This window comes from Culex pipiens, chromosome 1, assembly GCF_016801865.2.
Source record: "Culex pipiens pallens isolate TS chromosome 1, TS_CPP_V2, whole genome shotgun sequence".
NCBI classification, from domain to species: domain Eukaryota; kingdom Metazoa; phylum Arthropoda; class Insecta; order Diptera; family Culicidae; genus Culex; species Culex pipiens.
The window spans coordinates 14,197,937-14,222,809 of NC_068937.1; the positions used below are offsets into that span (position 1 = coordinate 14,197,937).

The 24,873-nt window shown below is 38.2% G+C and overlaps 1 protein-coding gene across 1 annotated transcript; it reads right to left on the reverse strand.

The window, feature by feature from the left end:
- Nucleotides 1-3,434: 3,434 nt before the first annotated feature.
- Nucleotides 3,435-23,625, reverse strand: LOC120427670 (solute carrier family 52, riboflavin transporter, member 3-A). Its single transcript, XM_039592550.2, has 3 exons — nucleotides 23,411-23,625; nucleotides 7,393-8,602; nucleotides 3,435-4,095 (listed from the first exon to the last, which is right to left on the reverse strand). The coding sequence occupies exons 1-3, from the start codon at nucleotides 23,608-23,610 to the stop codon at nucleotides 3,901-3,903; spliced, it is 1,605 nt and encodes a 534-aa protein (XP_039448484.1). The 5' UTR covers nucleotides 23,611-23,625; the 3' UTR covers nucleotides 3,435-3,900.
- Nucleotides 23,626-24,873: the final 1,248 nt, after the last annotated feature.

Sequence of the window (24,873 nt, forward strand, 5' to 3'; positions counted from 1 at the left end):
TCCAGAACTTCGAAATCAACTTTTTTCAAAAAATCCCTCTTCACTTTTCTCCACTTCGGCTACATTTTTCCACTTGCACAAGCTCGCACACCAGAAAAAAAAAACCTTTTTCCTCGACCTTTCAAGACTCGTTCCGACTCTCTTCTTCTGGGGGTCTCTGTTGTGGTGTCTGGTTGTTGAATGAAATGGAACCCGAACCGACTTTGGTGCTGGCGTACTACGACGACGACTGCGAGTAGAGAGTAAAATAAAATATACCCTCAAAGAAGCAAACAACCACAAGCAACGCAGCAAGCACTGAACTGCAAAATGTGTGGTGTTTTTGGGGGGGGTGTCGGAAAGTATTTATAAAGGGGAAGAATGAAGAAAAGAGGGCGGCGGTTAATGGAATACATCAGGCAAAATAACGAAAAATACATTTTATTTATAATAATTTTATGTTTTTTCTACTAGGTGATTATTAAGTATAAAAGACCTTGAATAAACAAAACCAAGAGCACGTTATGTAAACAATAACAAACACGTTTTGTTTGGCTGACCTTTCTATGCCCTATCCAAAAATTTGGTTGAAGTTGGTTGCCGGGGTCACGGGTTAAAATTCAAAATGTTTACAGTTGTCGGGCATTCGCATGTAACAAAACGTCCTCTGACTAAATTCCCTTTGGCCAGTTGTTGCACTTGCAGAGTTCGCAAGAAAAAGCACGATCAGATCGCAACTTACACGTATTACACTACTACAAAACATGCAAACAAACAATCTAGTTTGCCACAAACAAGTTTGCGAGTTTGGCCAACTGTCAAACACTAGAAAGTGCGAGTTTGTTTGTCATAGTATAATATCTCCTTCGTGTGATTCTCAATCAAAATTAGCTGGTATCGGAAAACGGACTGCATTTTCGCATTCGTTGGATAGTTTTACTCTAAAAAGGGCTAAAATTGGTTTCCTGGTTATAAGTTTTAAGTGTTACTGCAAAAGCAACCAAATATATCTTCAGATTTGTGCTATTTTCAGTAGAACATTTTTTTTTAAACAAAATTTGGTTTAGTTTGGTGGCAACAAAGCTCGATGTTTTTATAAATAAAATCAATTCCTCATGATTTTTTTTGGGTTTGATTAGATATATTTGGATACATTCACAAAAACATTTTTTAAACATTTTGTCACAAAACATAACAATACTAAATATCAATTCAAAAAAAAAATCCCATGCATAATTGCAATGGGGATTTGGGTGTTTTTTTCTGAGCATAAAATTTCTGAAGATCAGAAAATGGAAGAAAATTATCATAAATGCTTGATTCAAAATATTATGTCGGTCAAAATTGCGTTTTTCATTAAAAAAAAAAAACATACTAATGGAGACACCTGATATTAATAAAAATAAATAACTTTGACTAAGAAATATTTTAATGTTTATACTAGTCAAAAGAAAAACAAATGCAAAACATTTTGAAATACAAGATTATAATAAGGCTACACTCAACCCCCGGTGGTTGGCCACATTTTCGTTTGACACTTTTTTAGTTTGTACCCCGTTGGTTGGTCAAAGTCAAACTAAAAAGTGACGAACTGTCACTTTTTACACGGCGCTCACGCACACTATCAAAACAAACGTTTGGTAGGGTGTGTGAACTGCGTGTAAAAGGGGTGTCAAACTAAAACGTGACCCCGTTTGTTTGACAACAGTTGGTGTCAAACCATCGGGGTTAGAGTGTATGTACAAATTATTAAAATTCACCTTGCGCCTCCTTCCACTGATAGAATATTTTGAATAAAATTTCCCATGGACTTGTTTTAGATCTGAAAAAATAAATACCAAAAAAAAATAGATGCAAAATAAAGCAACATCGATTTGTAAAATAACATTGCAAAAGTCAATTATAATTTCGTAACAAATTCATTAAAAAAGGAATTTGTAATCTCATACAAAACTTTAAATACATCTAAATTTAAAATTCCCAGCAAAAATGTTGATCGTCGACCAGTGTAACAATTCAACACAGTCAGAGAACTACTAGTTTGGTGATGGTGTGCAGGTGGCGAAGTACATCAGTAGATAAGTATGTATTAATAAATATTGATAGATTTGTTGGCAGGATATTATTAATATAAGATTTGAAATGAACTAATTTCAAGACAAAAATTACAGCTCCTTCCAACCCAAAGAAAATAAATAAAGGAACTGGACAAATAAACACGATCTTACATTACAAATTTTGTACCCAATAGCATTTTTTGACATTTCACTTTCTTCCACAATATCAACATGAAGTTACTTTTTCAAAAGGTCCTACGTACACAGGAAACCCACGGCGTTTTGTTTGTTTGACAGATACGTCAGGCTAAAACTGTACACAAGGCGGTTTTTGATTTGTATGTGCCACACTTTAGATTGTTTAACGACTGATATTTATTTATTGACTTTCTAATAATGATTTCAACACTCTCTTGTTTCACCGATCTAAACTTTACCGATTTTTCAACTACCGAATTCGGTAAAAAAAATCTAAGTGTGTAGCAACCAGAACGTAAATATCGTCGATTTCTGAACCTTCTGAATCAAACTTTTGAAAAGATAATCTAGCCTCGAATACCAACAAACGCAGAAATGAGAAAAAGAAAAAAACACTGAATATCTGAGATCAACATAGTTTTGTTTTATTTAGAAGTGATTTATTTTTATTTTGTGATGTGCGTCATCATTTAATAACGAATGAAACACCCACCTCTGAAGACGTGGGCAGACCTGATAGAAAAACTTTATTGTTTCTTATTTGTAGAATTTTATGTATTTTTTCTATTAAATTTGAGCATTCCACCAACTTTATTATTCTGTTTCATAAAAAAATATTGACAATATGTTGCACAAAACAAAATCCAAGTCCAAAGCATTCACGGTTGTATTAGTGTACAAATGTAATCAGATTTATTATATTTAGAACACGAGCTGAAAAGAAACAAAATTGCATGCAAGTTTACCTATTTATAACATATGATATAACATGTTAACATATCAATTTAATTGAACTTTACAGTTTTAAAACTATTCAACAAAAACCAACTAACATTTACGTTCAAAATCAGCATAAATTTAAATCTTTGCAACCACAACAAACTCACACACTCATAGCCACAGCAACACACACACACCCGTCCCAGCTGGCGTTGACATTTGCACGCACACGGCGAAATCGATCAGCTGTTTGCGCGCGTTCTCACGCACACACTTTCTCTCCTGGGGTTTGTTGTGATACATCGGTCTGTCATCTCTGGGGTGAAAAATGTCGCGTGACATTTGTTGGTGTTGCGACTAAGGCAAACTTTGTCGCACGAGAGATGTTTCTTTCGGGGAGAGATTGAATTTAGATTGTTTCGATCCATTCAAAACGTGTTTATTGTCGTGAATATTAACATGAATGAAGACACTTGTGTAAACTTTAAACTCTCTACAAACGGGTGCATTTTATTTTGCAATTAATTCATTCGTTGTCTAAAGGCAAACACAACACAAACTAACTAATAACATAACAAAGGATAGAAATCAAAATTTTAGAAACTCAAACCTATCTGATAGGAAATTTAGGGTTTTGTACTTGACCGTCTAGATTAACGTTTACACATAGTTTTTGTTCTTGTTCTGACAAATATAAGCGCTAACACTAAATGCAATTACAACTTAACGTATCAACTAACAACCTAACTATAATAATGAAAGTCAGACTTTTTTCAACTCGCTAGCTACGAACATGATTCAGGTTGAGTTGAAAGATTTGTTCTATGACCCAAACTCAGAGCAACACAAACACGCCCACATTCATTCGTTCCAACGCAACTTTTTTATGGCGGGAGTGTGGTGTAGTAGGTTCCTGGTCCCCTTACATTCCGGATGGTAACCACGATCAGCACGGATAGTACTGCTGAAACAGGTTCGTAAAGTTGACCATCGTGAAGGAAAGTATCGAGCCGCAAAGGGAGCCAATCTGGGTGACGGCACCGACCCAGACGAGCGATTTGCCTCCCTGGGAGCGGAACACCGTCGTGATGGAGAGCCGCACGTAGCTGACCAGCCCGATCAGGATGGTCCAGGAGATGATCTGCGAGGGAGGAGAGTGGGAAATATAATTGAAAGAAATTATTTAACGCAAAAACAAAGATTCTGAAATTAAAAAATCTAAACCTTTTAAATTCTAAAGTTTCCAAATTATAGATTTTATTTTAAAATTTAAAATTTCTTCAATTCTCAAATTTTTGAACTTCGAAAATTCAAAAATCTTTGAATTTATAATCTTTTAATTTTTTTTTAATTTTTATTTTTTTTCAATTTTTAAATTCTTAAATTCTTCAATTCTTCAATTCTCCAATTCTTCAATTCTTCAATTCTTCAATTCTTAAATTCTTCAATTCTTAAATTCTTAAATTCAGAAATTCTTAAATTCTTAAATTCTTAAATTCCTAAATTCTTAAATTCTTAAATTCTTAAATTCTTAAATTCTTAAATTCTTAAATTCTTAAATTCTTAAATTCTTAAATTCTTAAATTCTTAAATTCTTAAATTCTTAAATTCTTAAATTCTTAAATTCTTAAATTCTTAAATTCTTAAATTCTTAAATTCTTAAATTCTTAAATTCTTAAATTCTTAAATTCTTAAATTCTTAAATTCTTAAATTCTTAAATTCTTAAATTCTTAAATTTTTAAATTCTTAAATTCTTAAATTCTCGAATTCTTAAATTTATAAACTCTTGAAATATTTTAAATACTACTACCTTAATTTTATAATTCATTAATTTCGGAATTTATGTATTTTTGAAATATACAAATTCTTAAATGCTGCAATTTTTGCCGTCATCCTATTTTTTTAAAATTAAATTTTGAATTTACTATATTTTAAAATTGTTGATGGTTTTTGAAATTATAATTATAGTTTCCTTCAATTTTTTATTGCAGCATTGTTATAAACTTTTAATTTTTTGAAATTTAGAATCGATTGATTTTTTTTAGGATTTTTAGATTTTTTTTTAATAAAAAATTTTTGAACTTGTAAATGACTTAATTTTTTATTAATTGAAATTTTGAAGCTTTGAATTAGAAATTTAATTAGTTTTAATGTTTTTAAGAGCATATTCGTATTTTAAAATGTCTGAAACCGGCTCCGTGGCTGAATGGTTGCGGCTTCTGCCTCGAAAGCAGAAGGTTCAGTGATCAAATCCCGGTCGGTTCCCTTGAAATTTGGAATCAGGAATTAAACTTTGAATATGAACAAAAAAACCTTTAAGAATCAGGTGGGATTCAAACTCACACCTTTGGATTGATGGTCTGGGACGCTAACCAGTCGGCCATCATGGAATTAATGCTCTAGAACTGAATTGATCCGTAGTGGCGAAATAATGTCACAAGGTATAATATTTCAAACCATTATAAAACTACTAAGACCGTCTCAAAAACAGCCCAGGGCCATCTCATATACTCATGAACTGGACGAGGGAGTAGTGGATTGCCTGGCCCGAGTTATCTGCATTACCGATCTATGTCTGTACAATTTCAGAAGAAATCGTATTTCGCTTCAAAGGTTCTTGAGATATATGGTGGTTACTAACCGAACCGTCTCAGTTGAAATATGTTGTGGTCATGGCCACGTCCTGCCAAGACGGGGGTTCAAACACATACATACATATTCGTATTCTAAAATTTCTGAATCTCTGTTTTTTTTTAATCTCTCAACTTATTTTGGAATTTCTAATTCAATTTCTTATTCCAAAATTCTATGTTCCATGTTTCCAAATTTTTGAGTTTGCAAATCACCTTAGGAATCACCAATTTTTCTGCCAGAAAATTGAGTAATAACTGTTTGGATTTTCGATTTGGTTTGCTTCATTTTGAACAAAAACAAAATCCGGCCTTTTAATTTCAAGATTCTGCGTTTTGAGGTTCGGCATTATAAGGAATTTTCAATATTTTTATATCGAAATCGAATACATTATTATTGATACGTAGACTTTTTTTTATTAGGTCCTATAAACATACGAAACGAATCATTAATCGATCTGAACCCAGGGCGACTAGCTTTGTCTTCAAGAAACTGCTTTTGTGGCAATGATATTGTCCGTTTCTCTCGAAGGTACAAGCCACGCGGCATTTCAGAATGTGCCGCAGACATTGTTGCCAGCGATTTTCTGCAATTCTGGTGCAATAAAAAACATACCTTGCAACAATGCCATGCGATTCGAAGAAGAAGATCAACAAAAACAAAACGCGCAGAATGGGATTTGACAGCACGCATTTTCCGAAAGTGCGGCGAGTCGTTTCGAGTCTTGTTTCGAGTCTGATTTGCCGCGTTTCTTTTTCGGGAATTCGTCCTTCTTGAATCTGGGTGGTTTTTCACTCAGAATTCCAGTTAGAAACAATCAAACACGTTTTGCAGAAACTGGTGAAATATCTTAGAAATGATCTGAATTAAAACTTGACGTTTTATAGTCGACTCTCTGGATGTAGATTTTCGCTATCTAAATATTTCTCCGTATGTCGATATCCTCTCTGAATTCAAGAAGTTCTGAAGGAAGTTTGACATTCATTTGTTTTTGTTTGCTGGGCGTTGCCATGCCATCTCCTATTGGCGGGTATTAGGAAAAAATAACTTGGACTAAAAATAACTCTCGACTTGGAATATTTCTGTAAAGGTATACTTCTATTTCTCGATGATCCGCAATTGACAACTAGAAAAAGTACCTAGAATATGCTTAAATGTATTTTGTTGTACCTTAAAATCTTTTGGTTTAATTTTATAGAACAAAACGTGAAAAACAAGCGAAAATTGGGAAAGATTCTGAAAACATAAGATAAATACGTTTTAGCTAAAAGACAATAATGATAGGCTGTAGAATTTTCTTAATAATATCAGTAAAAAAGAATACAGAACCGGAAAAATACATAAACATACTAAACATTAAAGAAGATATACATAAACCAACAAAAAAGATTTAAAAACTCGTCAAAACCCATTTTCAACCAAGTTTTGATCTTCAAAAGGCATTTTACAAAAAAATTAGGTTCGGAATTTTAACATGACTGTAATCATGAAAAAAAAAATAAAGGGAAAAAAGAAATGGTAGGAAGTGGAAATAAACGTAAAATGAAACAAGAAAGACATAACACAAGAGTTGTAAAGTTTTTCGTAAAACCAAAAGTTGTTCAAAATGATCTCCTGAACACAAGAACATAAAAAAATAGATGGTTAAACTAAAGTTGCTTAATTAACATTTTTGAATTCGCGTTTTTTGGTGTTTCTTACAAGTGCCCTTAAAAAATGTATACAAAGTGGAAGAACCCCAAAAACAAGGAAAAAAAAATACCGGATAAAAAATTAGGGCGTTACATAGTTCACTTGATTACTCACCACCAGCGCCTCCCCGATGGCCATCCCCATAAACGGTGGCGCGGGACTCATGAAGGCCGTGGCCATCGCGTACGCCGCAAACACTGCCGCCAGCATCGATATCGACGTGATGGCCCGGATCGAGGTGTGCGGAAGGAACACGGCCATGAAGCACGCCACCGGATTGGCCATCGTGCTGAGCGTCACCGTCAGATGGTAGGCCACGTTGCCGTACGGTAAGCAGGAGTAGGACTGGATTCCGGGGAAGAATCCGTTTCCGAACAGGCACAGCACTCCGAGCAGAACCATCAGATAGGTGTAGTTTCGGTTCGAGAGCACTTTGGGCTGCTCGTGCTTGGTTGACGCGGAGGTGGTTGGTTTTTCCGATGGGTTAGATGTGGGGCTGGTCACGACGGTCACGGTGGGTGTCGTTTCGTACGTGTAGTCGTTGCCGTGATTTATGACGACGGCCGCGTACTCCTGGCGGCACCGCTTATGGTTATCAAGTATCGTAAAAGCGATAGTACTGACGATTAAAACGACAAACACAAACACAAAGTATTCGAGCGAGCCGAAGCGCGGCGGCGGGGTGTAGCTGATGAAGTCGGGGGCGTCCGGATCGGTCGAGTTGTTTGGGATGCACTCGGCGTTGCCGCCGACGCCCTGGATGAGGGCCACAATACTTGGCAGGAAGCCGCTGAGGCCTTCACCAATCAAGTACGTGATCAGATAGACGTCCCGAAAGCGTCCCATGTACGGCATGAACAGCACCGAGCTCGTACACCCGACCAGCGCCAGCGCAAACACGCACACGAACATCGCAACAGACCGTTCCGCGCCAAACACAAAAGCCGTTTTCTCGTACAAAAACGCCATACAGATCGCGCCAACCGTCCCGATCACCAGCACCGCGTAGATCATGTACGAGTCCCGAAAGGCGCGCACCCTCTGCAGCGCCGTATACAGCAGCGGTCCCAGATTCCCAAGCTGCGTGATGACCACCAGGTACGACGGCAGGTTCCATCCTTCGGGCGCGTTCGCCACCAGCAGCGGCAGCTGGACGAAGCTCGAGTTGACGCCGATCCAGGCGCCGATGCCGAACAGGATCGCCAGCAGGTCCACCAGCAGACTGCGGTTCTGGAAGGCGTCCCGGACGCCGGTCAGCTTTTGCTTCATGGTCGTTGATTTGCGCAGCAGGCAGCAACTTTCGGTGAGGGCCGCCGACGATGGACTGTGGAAGGGGGGAAAGAGAATCGCACAGGTAGACGGTATAGTTAATGAGCCTGCTAGAAGTGATCAGCTGTATGACGGCGTTTAAACAGAGCAGGCCGTGATTAGATAACGTGGGACGCGATTGATTGCTGTAGAAGAACGTCGGGACGACGATTTCGATGATGATTCGCAACCGGTTGGCATTGAGCGACTGATTCAATGTGAACAACTTGTTGCAAAAGACGTTAATCCTCGGCTCGGTTGTGATTGGGTGGTGTCGATCGAGAAAAATTACCTTAAAGTGGGGTAACTTTGTCTACTTTTGACTATTATTGTGTTTTTTCTTTTTTTTTCATTAAATTTACCATTTTATTAAGGCCGTTGCAACTATTTTTTGAAGTTTATGTCCCTCGACTCTGATCGGGGTCGAGGGGGGGCTAAAAATAAAAACAGTAACAGATTCCCAAAAAAGTGTCCACGTGGTTTATGGATGGTCCCGAAAGAAAATACTTAGTGGGACGATTATGCGTAAAACGATGGGACAAACAGACTTGGTGTTGTTTTCAATGAGTTTCCGAAACAAAGTACTAAATTTTATGTGTTTTTCAAAAAGTAAACGTCAAACTAAACCTAAAAATGACAAAAAGCCGGCAGTATAGAACATACTAGAAAAAAACCGCCTTTAGACGGGCTTCGATTTATGAAATCGCCAAAAATCCATTTTTCAACCAATTTTTGATCTTTCAAAAGCATTGGAAAGAAGAACTCTTATTTTAGATTTTGGAAAAATGGTGGGTTGGAAGTTTTACTTGTTTCATGTGACTTTGCCATTGTATTTTTTAAATGTAATTTTTTTAGGGGTCAATTTTGGTTGTGTTTTTTTTACTAATACCAACTTAATACTCTAAACAGTTTCCATCCTTGCCCTGATAAAAAGTCTAACTAACAGGATATCGTTGCCAAATAAAATTACTATTACTATTAATTAATATTACTAATATTTGCTATGTTTCAAGTAAAAAGAAGTAGGTATGCAACAATTTTTCTAGTGTCCCATACTATGCAGGGTGCCTAGTTAAGTCCGGAAAGTCGGGAAAAAGTCGGGAATTCGCCAAAGTCCACGAAAAATCGGGAAAAAGTCGGGAATGTGTGATTTTTTGTAAAAAAAAGTCGGGAATCCCAAGCATACCTGTTTGAAAAATATTTTCAAACTCTTGAATAATTTTAAAATGTTTTGTACACCTTTGAAATTGATTTCACTCACTTTTGCATCTATATGAGAATGAAAAGGCTTTTTAAGACATAAGACGTTAAAAATCCTAATAAATTTCAGATGATAATTGTGGCATGTATTTGGCCCATTTTTTTATGAATAAAAAGATTGTTATTTATTTTTGACTAAGTTTATCGAACAAATGATAACATAACATATAACTTCAAATAACAACATAACCTGCGTATAGTTATGATTCTGATTCTGTTTCATTTTGCCAAATTGGTTGAATATTTAAAAAATGAATCCAACTTCAGTTTGGCATAGTTTTTATTTGTGGTCAATTTGTTTAAATGTTCATTCAGTCATTTCAAATATTGTTTCCAAATGTTTGATTCCCTTAAACTTTTGTGTGATAGACTATAGATAAAGCTTCGTTTTCAGTTTTCGGAAAACTTAAATATCGAAAATAATACAAACGTTTTTTGTTCTGAATGAAAAAATGGAAAAACTGTTTTACGCTTTAAAAATATTTCAAAATCTTGAAATTGTAAATAAGGCTGGTAAAAAATTTAATCAAAATTTTGGACTCTCAGATATGGTCAGTATATTAATGAATTTACGAAAATATTGTTTTTCTGAAGTTTTACATCTTTTTCCGTTTTGTGCTTGCAAAATTCAAAATTTTTACAAAGTTTAAAAAGCCTTCACCTGATAAGAAATTTATTAATGAACGTCACACAATGTTTTCTCAATAGCTTGAAAAAGATTTTTCATGTTTTTTTTTGCGGGAAAAATTTAATAAAAATTTGCATTGGATTGAATAAATGAATAAGATTTTGTTTGAGTTATAACAAATAAGTTTAGAGATTTATTTAAAAGGAAACATTCGTATGAAATAAGTGCCTTAGTATGAAGTGTTGTCAAACTGAAGTTTTTATTGGACATTGAACATTTTAATGGTGGCACTTCGATAAATCGAAATTGATTCAAAAAATTAAATAGCAACATTTATAAAATTTTAAATGATTCATCGATATTTTTAAATTTTTTGAAAAACAATAATTTTAATCAAGTGAAAAGATATGTATAGATTTGATTAAAAAATATAAAAATAAGAATAAAATTTAAAATGTTGTTATCTTTAACTTTTTGTCATAATCATTTTCATTGCCAGTAGAAACGATCTATTTCTTGAGGTTCTGGGAAAGTCGGAAATTTGAAAATGGGATTTGAGTGGTCACCATGCATACTATGTCTCTACGCATTTTTTTTTTGGAAGTAAAATGATAATGGTGCCATTTTATAGCAAAATATATGAAAAACAAACAAAAAATTAAAAAGTTACTGTAAAAACATGAAACAATTGAGTTAGGCAAATTGTAATGATAGGAAGGTAGTAGAATAGGCCAAATACTATCAAAAACAAACATAAAATACACAAGATAAACGTAAATTAAAATACTAAAAATTAAACAAGGAAAACATAAAACAAGAGAAGTAAAGTTTTTGGTAGAACAAAAGTTGCTCAAAATGACCTCTTCAAAACGGGAAAAATAAAAATTTAAAAAAAATTTGGGCAGTAGAGTGTTAAGGAAACTCTTGCGAAAACAATCATGAAGTTGATCCAGGTGTCAGTCGAGTATCGACCATCGGTTGCTGCGATCGCTGTCTGACATCGAAGTAACGAAGTAAACAAGGGCTTAAAGGGCTACATGTAGATAATCACAAAATTTCAGATTACAGAAAATTCACTAAATTCACTAAAAAGATATTTTCAATAACTCCTGAAGGTTTCATGAAGATATTTCGTGACTGAACTGAGTAAGATACGATTTAAGTTCACAATTTTGCCATGCGCAAAGCGAACGGACAAACTTTATGAACGTTTTTCTCTAAACAACGAGTTGATTTACGGGTGCCACAATATCTCGAGATCTCGAGAAAAGATTAGAAAAATTATGAATGTGTGCTCATACCAACCTCTGACATTTTTCACGGTTTACATGTATGTAACCCCTTAAGCTCTATGTTTATTCCTACTGAGAAGTTTGGCTCGAGCCTCGACTCGATTCAGGCTCGATCTCGAGCCAGATCGATTCGAGGCTCGAGCCAAAATGCTTAGTTCGTTTTAAAGGGTTTCTTATTTTTGATTGTCGAGCTTAAGTATGACCCCTAAACTACGCTAAAGTGATTTGGATTTTTTTAATCCAACATGGCGGCCAAAATGGCGGTGAACAAATATTGACAAAAATCCATTTTGTAATTTAATAGGCCAAATCAAATCTAACTAAAATGGGGCCGTAAAACTCGAATTTGATGTTGAAAGTAAGAAAATTCAATAATATAAACCAAATGTTGTTGGTCGTGATTCGATTATCCGAAGTCCTATACAAAACGCGCCAGTTTTTGCCTTCCTCACTTTACTGAGGAAAGGCTATAAAATCACTCGAAAAACGAACTTTTTAGTTAGACCTACCTTCATTTGTACATATCGACTCAGAATCACCAGCTGAGCAAATGTCTGTGTGTTTGGCTGTATGTAGACATGTGTACCAAATCAATGTCACTGGAATATCTTGTCACAGGCTCAACCGATTTTGGCCGGAATGGTTTTAACCGCCCCGTCTTAACGTCCCCTAAGTTGCTATTTTAATTCAAGCAGTTTTATCATGTATTTAAAAAGTTATGTTAAAAAAAACTGTTACATATTAAATTAAAATTATGGTAAAAAAGGGTGGTTTTTTCATGAAACCCTTACATGTTATATATTTTTAGAAAGCATATGAGAAGACCTTTCTTGTGGATTAAGAATTTTCAAGATCTGACTTACCTATCTAAAATTACAAGCATTTTTAAAAAAAATGGTCTGAATTTACATAACCTCAAATGGTCCCGTCTGATCGCCGAGAAAAAAGCCTTGTAGAGGGATGCCATTTTCCTGAAAGGCGGTGTCTGTATAATCTTGACAAAAAGTCTGTAGGAAGTCTATTTTTTTACGCGTCACTTATTTTTATTAGGACCTCTTGGGTGCTGCGATCATGTTAGGGGAAATCCATAAACCATGTCCAGTGTCCACTTTAGGGGATTGTAATCACTCTATAAATGAGAGGAAGGCACCAACCACCTAAAGGTGGATTATGTAACGTTTTTTTTTAATAAAAACATATTTCAAGCAAAACATTGTATAGATATGTTTTTTCTGCGACACAGAAGGTATTGTTTGAATTGTTAAACCACTGTTGTGTTTGATCACAGTTGAAAACTTATATGTTTGCTCTCAGCAATTTTCTTCATTTGCTCAAAGCTCCGTCTTTTCTCGGTACCTACTAAGATCGCACTAGCAGATAGTAGTGGCCCCAGCTTTTACTACATCGTATTAATTTGTCTTATCAACAAATTGTTTTATTTCCGTGTACAACAAACCATAACTTGTCGCGCGAAACTCATTCAATCGCATGATTTATTTATTGCGAGGAATCTTGTCTTTTTATTTCTAGACGAATCCATTCAACAATCTCACCAAATTAAGAATGTTGCCTCCCAAGAAGGAGCGAGCTCAAAGATCAAACGGGGGTCAGCTTCCGATTGTGTGATATGAAAAAGAAGGAGCTCGTGTTTTACAAATTACCGACAAACGAGAGGCGGTTGTTTAACTTTTTTTTCTGGAACACAAGATGTGCTACTTTGTAAGTCGCTGGCAATCTGGCTTGTTTGTTTTGTTTTGGGGACATTATTTAAAAATATGGTCGCCATAACAGTTGCAAATATTTGCACAACAAATCGTTCAGAGTCAAGCCGTGAGATCAGATTTTTTTTAAAGTCACTTTCGAATAAAGTGCAACATTGTTGCCTATCAGGGAACATCATTCTTATCGGGGTTGGTGCGTCAATTGCACCTATTAGACTGAAATTTGGTTTAATGATGCAGTTATTAGATTGTGGTGACATATTTTAAAATGTCGCATTCATCCTTGGTGCAAAAATGAAATAGGTATTCATTCCCTTCCCTTTAAGAAGTTTAACCGACGACGTTTAACTCAATTTGATAACGAAATTGTCCAATTTTATATTGGGGAAGCCCAATATAACTCGATTTGCCGTCACGCAATGAAATCTTATTGCGCCTTGTTTGATTATCACCTCGGAAGGAACATGTCTCAAGAGTGCAATTGTTTTATTGATCTGCAATAAATCATGCAATCAGAAAGTGATTTTGAGACTGAACAAAGAACGATTCGGTTACATTTAAACAAATCCAGATTGAGGCAATCTATAAGCCACGTAAATATATATATATTTTTTTTGAAATTCCAAATGTGCTTTTTTGTAGTCCCCTAGAACGGATGTTAGACAAAAGGTTAAAAGACCTTGGGTCTAAAGCATAGGAAGTTAATAGACACTGGACAACAAGTCTAAAATGAAAAAAAAAATGTCTTAATTATTATAAATAATTCAATAAAAAAATCTTTCAAAATTATTTTTGTATATCGAAATTAGTTTTATTTTCATTCTTTAAAAGTTGTGTATTCTTGCGTCTGTATTTTTTGAATGAGTTTTTTTTCTATTCATTTTAAACAGTTCATTAATGTCTGAAAAAAAATCAAGCATAATTTTTATCCTTTGAAACCAACATTTCTTGTCTAAAGGAGGTATTAGACTACGGCAAACAAACTAACAAACTCGCACATTTTGACAGTTTGTATGCGTTATTTGTTCGCCAGCAGAGCAGTTCTCTACGGAATCGGTCTTTTTTCTTTAATTTTAATTTTTGTATTTTTTAATCCGGCTGAAACTTTTTTGGTGCCTTCGGTATGCCCAAAGAAGCCATTTTGCATCATTAGTTTGTCCATATAATTTTCCATACAAATTCGGCAGCTGTCCATACAAAAATGATGTATGAAAATTCAAAAATCTGTATCTTTTGAAGGAATTTTTTGATCGATTTGGTGTCTTTGGCAAAGTTGTAGGTATGGATATGGACTACACTGAAAAAAAATGATACACGGTAAAAAAAAATTTGATGATTTTTAATTTAACTTTTTGTCACTAAAACTTGATTTGCAAAAAAACACTTTTTTTATTTTTTTTATTTTTTGATATGTTTTAGAGGACATCAAATTTTTCAATTTTTCAAACTTTTCAGAAATTTCCAGAATGGGCAAAAAATCTTTGACCGAGTTATAATTTTTTGAATCAATACAGATTTAAAAAAAATCGAAATATTGGTCGCAAAAAATTTTCAACTTCATTTTTCGATGTAAAATCGAATTTGCAATCAAAAAGTACTGCAGTAAATTTTTGATAAAGTGCACCGTTTCCAAGTTATAACCATTTTTAGGTAACTTTTTTGAAAATAGTCACAGTTTTTCATTTTTTAAAAATAGTGCCCATGTTTGCCCACTATTGAAAAAAATATTTAAATCAAGACTAACATTTCAAATGGGCGTAATATTGAATGTTTGGCCCGATTGAAATGTTAGTCTTGAATTTAAATTTTTGAAAATATTTTTTTCGAAAAGATCGGAAAATTTTACGAATGTTTCATGTTTTAACATTGTAAATCGGACCTATAGTTGCTGAGATATCGACATCAGAAAATGGTGGGTTGTTTGGGTGAGACTTAGAAAACATCAATTTTTCTGTTTTTTAACCTTTGCATGGCAATATCTCAGCAACTAAAAAGCAAAATATAGAGAATTTTCTCAGCATTTCAAACATATTTTTTTCAATAGTGGGCAAACATGGGCACCGAAATCTCAGAGAATTGCTCAACATTTGTTTGCAGAAACGTCAGCTTGCATACATTTTGTCTTGTTTGCGAGTTAATCGCAAACAAGTTTGCTTGTTTGGCAAACTGTCAAATTCGAAAAAGTGCGAGTTTGTTTGTTGGTTTGCCATAGTGTAATAGCTCCTTAAGTATTGTTTGTCAGTTATTTTTTATTTTTTCAAACAGTAGAAGTTATTGAGATAGAAAGATTTATGAGAAAAAGTCTGAACTTTGTTCAAAACTTTGTTAGTGTTTTTAAAATGTTATATCATTTCAATAAAATGTAGGTATTCCCCTTCTTGATTTTTTTTTTTGTAGATTTTTGATGAACTTTTTTTTAATAGTTGAAAGGGATGTTTTCTAATTCAAGCATATTTTTTATATTCTTTCAAATCAAAAATTCAGCAATTTAGAAATTTGACGATTGTAAAATTTATAAATTCATGAATTTTAAAAATCTACATTTTAGATGTAACCCTCTACAACCTAACCCCGCCTTTAGACGGGCTTCGATCTGAAAAATCGCCAAAAACCCATTTTCAACCAATTTTTGATCTTTAAAATGCATTGGATAAAAATAATTCTTAAAATTTTAGAAAATTTTAGGGTTGGAAGTTTGAATTATTTTATGTGACTTTGCCAACGCTTATGGCCTATCTACAATCACTTAGCTTAGAAAATTTCACTTAGCTTAGGAATTTGAATCAATGGAAATGAAGCCGAGCTTCTACAATGGAAAAGTAATCAAATTAGAAACTGACGTATGGTTTGAAAAATTTCAAAATCTACGGTAAGTTGACGTTTCAATATCAAAGGTAAACAAACAACTGCATAGCAACGTATATCAGCCCAGCAAAATTTCTAAGTTGATTGTGGATGACGGCCGTAAGTTGCGTACTTTCCTAAGTAACTACTTTACTTAGATGTTCTAAGCTAAGTGATTGTAGATAGGCCATTAAAAAAAATGTTTTTTGGGGGTCAACTTTGGCTGTGTTTTTTACTAACATCTATCTATATATATATATAAAATTTCGCGGTTTTGTTCGAACGCGAATAAATTCAACACGGAGCGTCGGATCGAGGTGCTCTTTGTTGCGTTGGGTTCGGATAAGTCCAAGGAAGGTTCTTACGCCAAAAAGTAACATCTTTGGCCACTCTGGAACCGATTCCGGGAAATTTGCAGATTGTATGGGAAAAGTTACGTAAAATCAAATTTTGATCACAGGAGGCTGAATAAGCAAAAAAGTTAAAAACGTCAACAAACGAAAGAAGGCAGAACGAAGTTTGTCGGGTAAGGCTTGTTTCCTATAATTTAAGTAAAAATAAGTATGCAGTAATTTTTGTAGTGTCTCAGACGCATTTTTTAACAATTTAAATAATAATTGTTGCGGCCGATTGCCTCAACCCGGACGGTTTCGATGGTATTTTCGCGGGACTGTAAACCACGTTCTGGCACGGCAATAAATCACTCGTTTTTCTCTATTAAACACTTTCGACCGATTTATTTACACGACTTGACTCTACAAAGTTTGCGAACGGAATGAATTTTGGTTCGGTTTCCTTTTTCTCCTCTTCTTTTCGCGCGCTTTTCGTTCGCGATAAATCTGACGATCAGGTTGCCGTTGCTTTTCACCGTTGACGTTTTGACAGCGGCGCGGGGGGTTTGCCAATCGCAGCAACCAGTGTTGCCAATTGTCAGAAATTTTTATTTTACGCTTGAAGAGCCTCGGAAACGGACGCGATGGCGAATATTCTCCCGCCCGGCTGCGAAGCTGAAACTCCTTCAAACCGCAAGTCTTCGTCACAAATGACCCGGAGTAACTGGTTCGCTCCCCGGATGGTATTTCGACGATGGCCAGCTTTAAGCCGCCGCAGGACGGTGCAGGATCGTCGATCAGCTCAACGGTTTTTGGTGGAAGCTTGTCTTCGCTACGGACGGCGTCCGACTCAACACCACGGAGCGGGGTGGTGATGTCTTTGAGCTCGTTCAACGATCTCGGGCATTCGAGCCACTCCATCATCATCCATTCTGGCAGTGGGTCTGCCCAGGCGGGGTTGTCGGTGATGACAGAGTACTGTGATTTCGAGCCAGGTGGATCGGAACGACTGCGTTCAAGCTGGGTGAATCTTCTCAAGGCTTGGGACTGGTCGTCGACGGTATTTCTAAACGGAAGTTGAATAACGTAGCGGCTGCTCTCGTCGCTGCGGTGGGTTGGTGAGACAAGCTTGTCGAAATTCTCGGCGGAGGGGGGTGTTGAGTCTGTCAGCTCTTCAACTGATACTTCTACGGCATCTTCCAGGATATCCAGGCGCACATTATTGGAATGGACGATAGGAAGACTCACCTGGTCGAGCGGGTCATAGGTGCCCGTGACTATCCATCCCAGATCTGTCTCTCGGAGCGTGACGGCGCCGTTGAGCAGCTTCACCTTGTCCGACCTCAGCAGATCCCACACGTAGTTGGACGCAATCACCAGGTCAATGTCGTTGGGTTCGAAGAACTGCGGATCTGCGAGGCGAACGCCACTTGGAATTTTCCATCCAGACGTGTCAATTCTCACGGATGGAATAATCCCAGTTGGCTTCTCCGAGATGAGACAGGAAATGCTATCCCGGAAGTTGGTGTATCTTGAAGAGAGGTTCAGGATGACGCTGCTCCTCGCCGGTGTCTTGACGGCGTTTGCTCCAATCAGCATCACGTTGCACTTTGTCAGCGGTAGCTCGAGCTTACGTGCCATCGCCGCTGACAGGATGTGGGCTTGCGATCCGGAATCCAGGAGTGCGCGACACGGGTGCAGTCGACCGTGCTTGTCCACCACGTTAACGACTGCTGTCTGCAACAGCACAGGTCGGGAGGTTTGCAGCAGCCCGCTGTTGCAGCACGACGTCGTCTGCTCCTCGCTGGCGTCGGCGTTCTCATTGCTGGAACCATTGGCCGCTTGTTCAGTGGCTGGTGGAGGCTTAAGCGCAGCCTCAGACTTCGGCGATGCTTGTTCTTTCGGTGAGTCCTTGTGGAGTAGGTTGTGGTGCCTCTCTCCACACTTACACGTCCTCTCGGAGGGACACTTCCTGACCAGATGGCCGGTTCTCAGGCAGTTGTAGCAGGCTCGTGTCTCTCTCACCTTCTCCAGCCTCTGTGGGACTGACATGCTACAGAAGGCACTGCACTTGTAATTCGGATGGTTGCCACCGCAAAGCTCGCACACCACCTCGCTTGTGGTCGTGGCCGCAGTGAACACATTCACCGAAGGTTTCGTGGCAGATGGCATCTTAGAGACTGTCGGCTTGACAGCAGATGCCTCTGGGTCGGACAGCTCACATCGCTCGAGAATGTGGCATTGCTTCCTCAAGAAGTCAACGGTCGCTTGATATGTCGGTAGCTCACCCTTCTCAATCGTCGCTTCCCAGAGCTCTCGTGTCTCGCGGTCCAGGGCAGCTGCGAGGATGTTGACCACGATGAGCTCCGACACTCCCAACAGCTCTTGCTTGTGGAAGCGTAGACCTTCGACGTGCCTGGAACACCGCTCGACGACATCTCGCAACTCCGTCGATGACCGCTTTTCCATCTTTTTCAGCTGCAAGATGCCTTGGATGTGGAGATCGATGATCAGCCGCGTGTTCTCGTACTGCTCCTCCAGTTCCTTCCACGCTCCCCGGTAGTTATTATCCTGGATGGTTCGTAGGTCGATCTTCCCTTCCGCTTCACCAACGAGCGCCTTGTCCAGGTGGTACAGCTTGACGGCATCGGAATCGGACGAATTGCGCATCAAGTCCTGGAACATGGCCTTGAACTTTGACCAGTTCTCGTAACGTCCGTCGAACGTTGGGAGTGGAGCACGCAACGCTTGCTGGTGGATAATGACCTGTTGTGCGGCTTGGACAGCCGGAAGCACAACCTGGGCAGGTCTTTCATGCGCGGTCAGCAGCATTTCCAACGCGACCAGCGTTCGGTTGTAGAGCTGCTCGAACTCCAACCACTTTTCCTCCTGCTGTTTGGACACCTCATCTGTCTCCACCAGGTCCAAAATCTTGTCGTGAATTTCGTGACACTCACCGTAGTATTTCTCCACGTTGCGCTGATGGACTCTCAGCTGCGGCGGGGCCACGTCGGCTTCCCGTGGTTGGGCGCCTGCTTGGGCACCTGGCTGGGCGCTTGGTTGCACGGCATGCAAAACTCGCGTGAGCTTTCCCTTCACCAAGCTTCGCTTCTTCGAAAGCGCCTTGATTTCACCGTCCGCCATCTTTGCCTTCTTTTTCTCCCACAGCTTCTTCGGCGTCAGCGGTTTCACTGGGGACGGCACTAGCACTTCGACGACGGGTTTCTTCTCCTCAACTTCTTCTTCGCTTTCCGGTTCCGTGTGCAGCTTCAGGAGCGACCGCCACATAGAGTCAGACCAGCAACGCTTGTGCCGCCTGCACTCTACGGATTGTTCCACTCGTGGGAACCACTACAAAATGGCGTCGCTGCGCTTCTTCACTGCTCACTCACTCCACGAAACTTTCTGGCACTTCTTTTGCGGGCTCTTGCCGCCACTGTTTCCGCCGTTGCAGGCCACGGAGTCGCCTTCCGGAAGGATCTTTTCTCACTTCCAGAGCACACACTCGAAATCTTTTTCCGGTTGTGTTCTTCCGCTCGCACGATTTTCCGGAATCCACTGAACACTTCACTCTCGGATCCGACGGTCGAATGTCCAAATGTCCGGTACGAATGGACCAAATGTTGCGGCCGATTGCCTCAACCCGGACGGTTTCGATGGTATTTTCGCGGGACTGTAAACCACGTTCTGGCACGGCAATAAAACACTCGTTTTTCTCTATAAAACTCTATCGACCGATTTATTTACACGGCTTGACTCTACAAAGTTTGCGAACGGAATGAATTTTGGTTCGATTTCCTTTTTCTCCCCTTCTTTGCGCGCGCTTTTCGTTCGCGCTAAATCTGACGATCAGGTTGCCGTTGCTTTTCGCCGTTGACGTTTTGACAGCGGCGCGGGGGGTTTGCCAATCGCAGCAACCAGTGTTGCCAATTGTCAGAAATTTTTATTTTACGCTTGAAGAGCCTCGGAAACGGACGCGATGGCGAATAATAATGGTGCCAGAAAATACAAGTAAACAACTGAAAAAGTGACTGTAAAATCATGAAAAAATTAGATAGGCAAAATGTAATGATAGGAGCTGGTAGAATAGGCTAAATACTAACGAAAACAAACATAAACCAAACAAGAAAAATACAAATTAAAATACTAAAAATAAAACATGAAAACATAAAACAAGAGAACGGAAGTTTTTCGTAGAACAAAAGTTGCTCAAAATTACCTCCTAAACACGGGAAAAATAAAAAAAATGAAAAAAAATGTGGGCAGTAGAGGGTTAAGGCCGTTGCAAATATTCGTTGAAGTTTACCAAAGTCGAGGGGTGGGTGCCAAAAAAAAAGCAAAAAAATTTAAATTACGAGCCATGGTTTGAACTTCAAGCGATTATAGAATGAGCTCAAATTTGGAATTTAGCCTAGTGATGGACCAATCGAGAAAGCCCAGATTTGGACCACCCTAATAGCGGCATTGATGAATTTAAAAGTTAAAAATTTAATAATTTAAGTATCAAATAATTTAAGAATTGGGTACTAAAATTAGGCTTAAATTTGTGATATTTTTGCATACAAGCTTAATTTTCTAAGTAAAATCACAATTTGTACGTCTGCAAAGGATTACAATGGGGTTTTAAATAAATTTAAAAAAAAATAACTTCGCGGCCCTTCTTGACAGAAAAGTTTCTACTTGACCTTGACAGCTCGTTCCAGGGGGACCATAGTTGATCCATCACAAAAAAGTTGTCTTGCCAATTTTTTTTTTTGCATTAAAACGAAAAAAAAGTGATCAGAAATGATTTTTAATCTTATTTTTTAACCGTTGTACATAAAAATTGACAAAAATGGTCAAACCTCAAAATATTCGCAATTCGCAATTTTCAGTGTAAGAACGGGCCTTGACCGATCTTATGCACCAGGTTCCCGACGAACACGCACTGCCCTTACACCTACATCTCACCCTTGCTCTGAGTCAGTACGAGCAGCACGCTAGAACACGCTTTGAGTGTTCGTGCCAGGCATGCACACCTTCTTTTCCGGTTACGCATTTTAACTCGGCCGGGGGTGGTACATTACGTAGGGTTTGATGCAAGTATAAGCGCCTAACCATTTAAAGTGTGCCTATCAACTTTCATTAAAGCAAAAACTGTTTTATTTTTAGTTTGAATTCAAAAATTAGTTGTTATTTTACTGTGTTTTGTTTTCTCCTGAAATCTTTCCTAGTGTTGAGTCGTGTTTTTATGTTGCTATTTCTTTTGTCGCGGTGTTTTGTTACAACTTTTGGTCCTAAGCATTTTATAAAAGTTTTTCAAAAGTACAATAGTAATATTTGTGTTAATTCTTTGATCACTCCAAAAATTGAGTAAGGGCTCGAACCTCATTTGTTTGAAGAAAAGGGTGAAGATTGAAAACAATGGACAGTGAAAGAAATATACTATTTGAAGAATCAATAGTAAAAAAAAAAGATAGTAATTTATGAAGTAGATAAAGAAATTAACAATAATTAATAAATAGAGGTAACAAACAAGCTTAGACTGTATTGAGCGCAATTTATAGGGCAGATGAAAAATTATTCAAATAGATAAATAAAGAAAAGGCAGATGATAACAAAATTGACATCGCTGCCAAATTAAGGGAAAGCAGAAAGTATGTTACAGCAGCATCAATTGGTAAAATAGAGTGAAAAAGCGTTGAGAATTAAGAGAATCAAATGAGTAAAATCGAAATCAAATGGAGGATAGTAAACAGAAGCCGCGTTAGAAAATCAGTGAAACAAAAATAAACAGAAGATAGGTGGTAGCTGAGAATGAAGAGAAGAGAAACCCCGTTGTGCGATGTTTCAGGTACATCCACAGCAGTTGACTCAACATACTGCGAATCAAAACAATACCGTCTACAATCACAAATTACTTCCCTTTCCCACATTGTCGCGCCCCTTTCTTTTAGCCGTCTCGACTTTGACCCGCGGTAGTCAAAGGTTTACGATCCGTTTCCACAGGCCACCAGCTAGGTCATCATGAAAACCAAGCCAACGTGGAGGTAAGAAAATAGGACACTTGCAAGGAACCAGAGCTATACTGTCTTGATCAAGTATGATCTAACAGGACTACGGACGTAGTCAGTGACGCTCCTTCCAGGATGTTCCTCGCCTGAGCGTCAACTGAAGTGGTATCATCAGCATCATTCGCACTTGGCCTGCAAAATGGTCAAACCTCAAAATATTTAACTTTTTCGTCAATAAAACGATATATTCATGAGCATCTTTATTTTCAAAGGCTTGCAAAAATGATTCTTTCCAAAAACTCGTAACTCATTCAATAAGCACTCATTTTGCCGATATTTCGTTGAAGAGTGAAGGGGGACTTCTTCTCTTTCAGTGAGTGCCCAGTGATTTTTTTATTGCAGATTCTTCTACTTGTTTTTGAATTTTGATTCAACTTAATTTTCAAAAAGTCGTTTCTGAACAGGAGCAGTTGAGTGGAAGTGGAAATGTGTCCAGATTAGCGTGGTCGCACAGCTTTCTTAGGGCTAATCCAGTGCTAAATCCAACACCTCACTAGGGCAAACAATTAAACTGATGCCATAAATCTACAGTTTCACATGGTAAAACCACACATCTCAGCTCCAACACGCTCTTTTGTTACCAATCGCCACCACGTTATCGCCCAGCCCAAACCCACTAAATCTTCCAGTCACACTTGGGTAAGCAAACCGTTGCAGTAATCATTCCGTACCTTCAGCAAAACCTTCAACTCACCTCACTATCAAGCAGTCTGCTTCTCCACCTGCCGTGTTCGCTGCAATCGCTCCACCACCGGTAGAAGAGGTATCCGCACTTCGCGACCGCCGGGACTCGACTGCCGAAGACACCGTGACGACCGCGACGTTACCGGCGGCGGCTCCGCCGCCATCGTATTCGGCCTCAGCTCCGTCTCTGCTATCAGCCGAGGGGCTCATATTCACCACACAGAGATTGGCAATTGAAGAAGCGTTTGCTCTCTCGCTGAGATTCGCGAGGTTCTTCGATTGGGATGCCTTGACCTCCGACTTTGATCTATTGAAGTTAATTAGACTCGCGTGATTGCGGAGCGAGATTGATCACTTTTGAGGGTTTTTATTGCCTACAAGAAACGAAATTTGAGTTTAATTGATTCGAATTCATTGAATTTTTAGTTTGGTGAAGTTGATCTACCATGCGTCTCCACCAAATTACATTAGTGGAGATCATTTGATGGAGACGCATGGTATTTCACTTCTTTTTTAAGAGTGCAACATCTCAAAAAGTTGCATTGTAATCGTTCAAGATTACACAACGCAGTCTTTTTAAAGATGACTTTGTTCTGCAAACTACAAAAACGACTGCAATTCGATTCTACCTTCAAATTTAATCAATACTCACGCTTGCACGACCTTCCCGCCTTATCAACCTTATCAATCGCCGTTCCCAGCTGTTCCGATATCGCAGAAAAAATAACTTCACCAAGGTGATTCAGCAGCTTCCAGTCGCGACCAAAGTTCGTGCCAGACTGAACTCGCTGATGCGACCAACTATTCGAGCATCGTTGCGTCACCACACTCTTTCCTCTCTCTTGGTCGTGTCACAATTGATAGTTGAAAACTTTTTCCCTTAAACTTGACCCTCCTTCGGCTTCAGCTTTCCAACATAATTCACCGACTGATAATAATAGTTGGGGCCGATAAGTGTGTCAGTCACGTTTCTCCTGGGAGCGCATTGTGTAATCAGCTTGTTATCACCTCTTCCTCCTAGTCTGTCGCGTTAATCTTCACCAAAGTTCTTAATTTTAGAAACAGACCAAACCCACCAAAGGGAGAAGGGCCTTGGACTTGGACGAGTTGGACGTGGCGCCGCCGGTTTGGGACTTTGTACCTGCTGCTGAATCAGCAAAAAAAAGCAATAATTATGGATCTATTTCTGGGGCAAGACTGAGGTTGTTCCAACTTGTCGATATGTATAAAATGATATGCTGCCACCTGGAAATTTGTAAAATATCACAAATTAGTCCCACTTTTCATGCTAATTGGTTATGCTTGAAAGGTTTATTACCTCTTTTCCTCTAGTTTTTACATGCAAACACCGAAGAATTAATTCCCAATAAGTTACGTCGATTTCTTTTTTTGCTGATAGTGGCTGAAATAGTAAACCCTTGCACACATCTACTCAACTTCTCGCTTAGTCACAGATACACACACGTGCTTTTT

What these genes read in the sequence shown, in the direction of transcription:
- LOC120427670 (XM_039592550.2), bottom strand. Translation starts at nt 23,610, where the DNA reads ATGAGCCCCTCGGCTGATAGCAGAGACGGAGCTGAGGCCGAATACGAT. An exon ending in GCAGACTGCTTGATAGTGAG is followed by an intron (nt 8,603 to 23,410) that starts GTGAGTTGAAGG and finishes CCCCTTCCACAG; the next exon opens with TCCATCGTCGGCGGCCCTCA. An exon ending in CCATCGGGGAGGCGCTGGTG is followed by an intron (nt 4,096 to 7,392) that starts GTGAGTAATCAA and finishes CCTCCCTCGCAG; the next exon opens with ATCATCTCCTGGACCATCCT.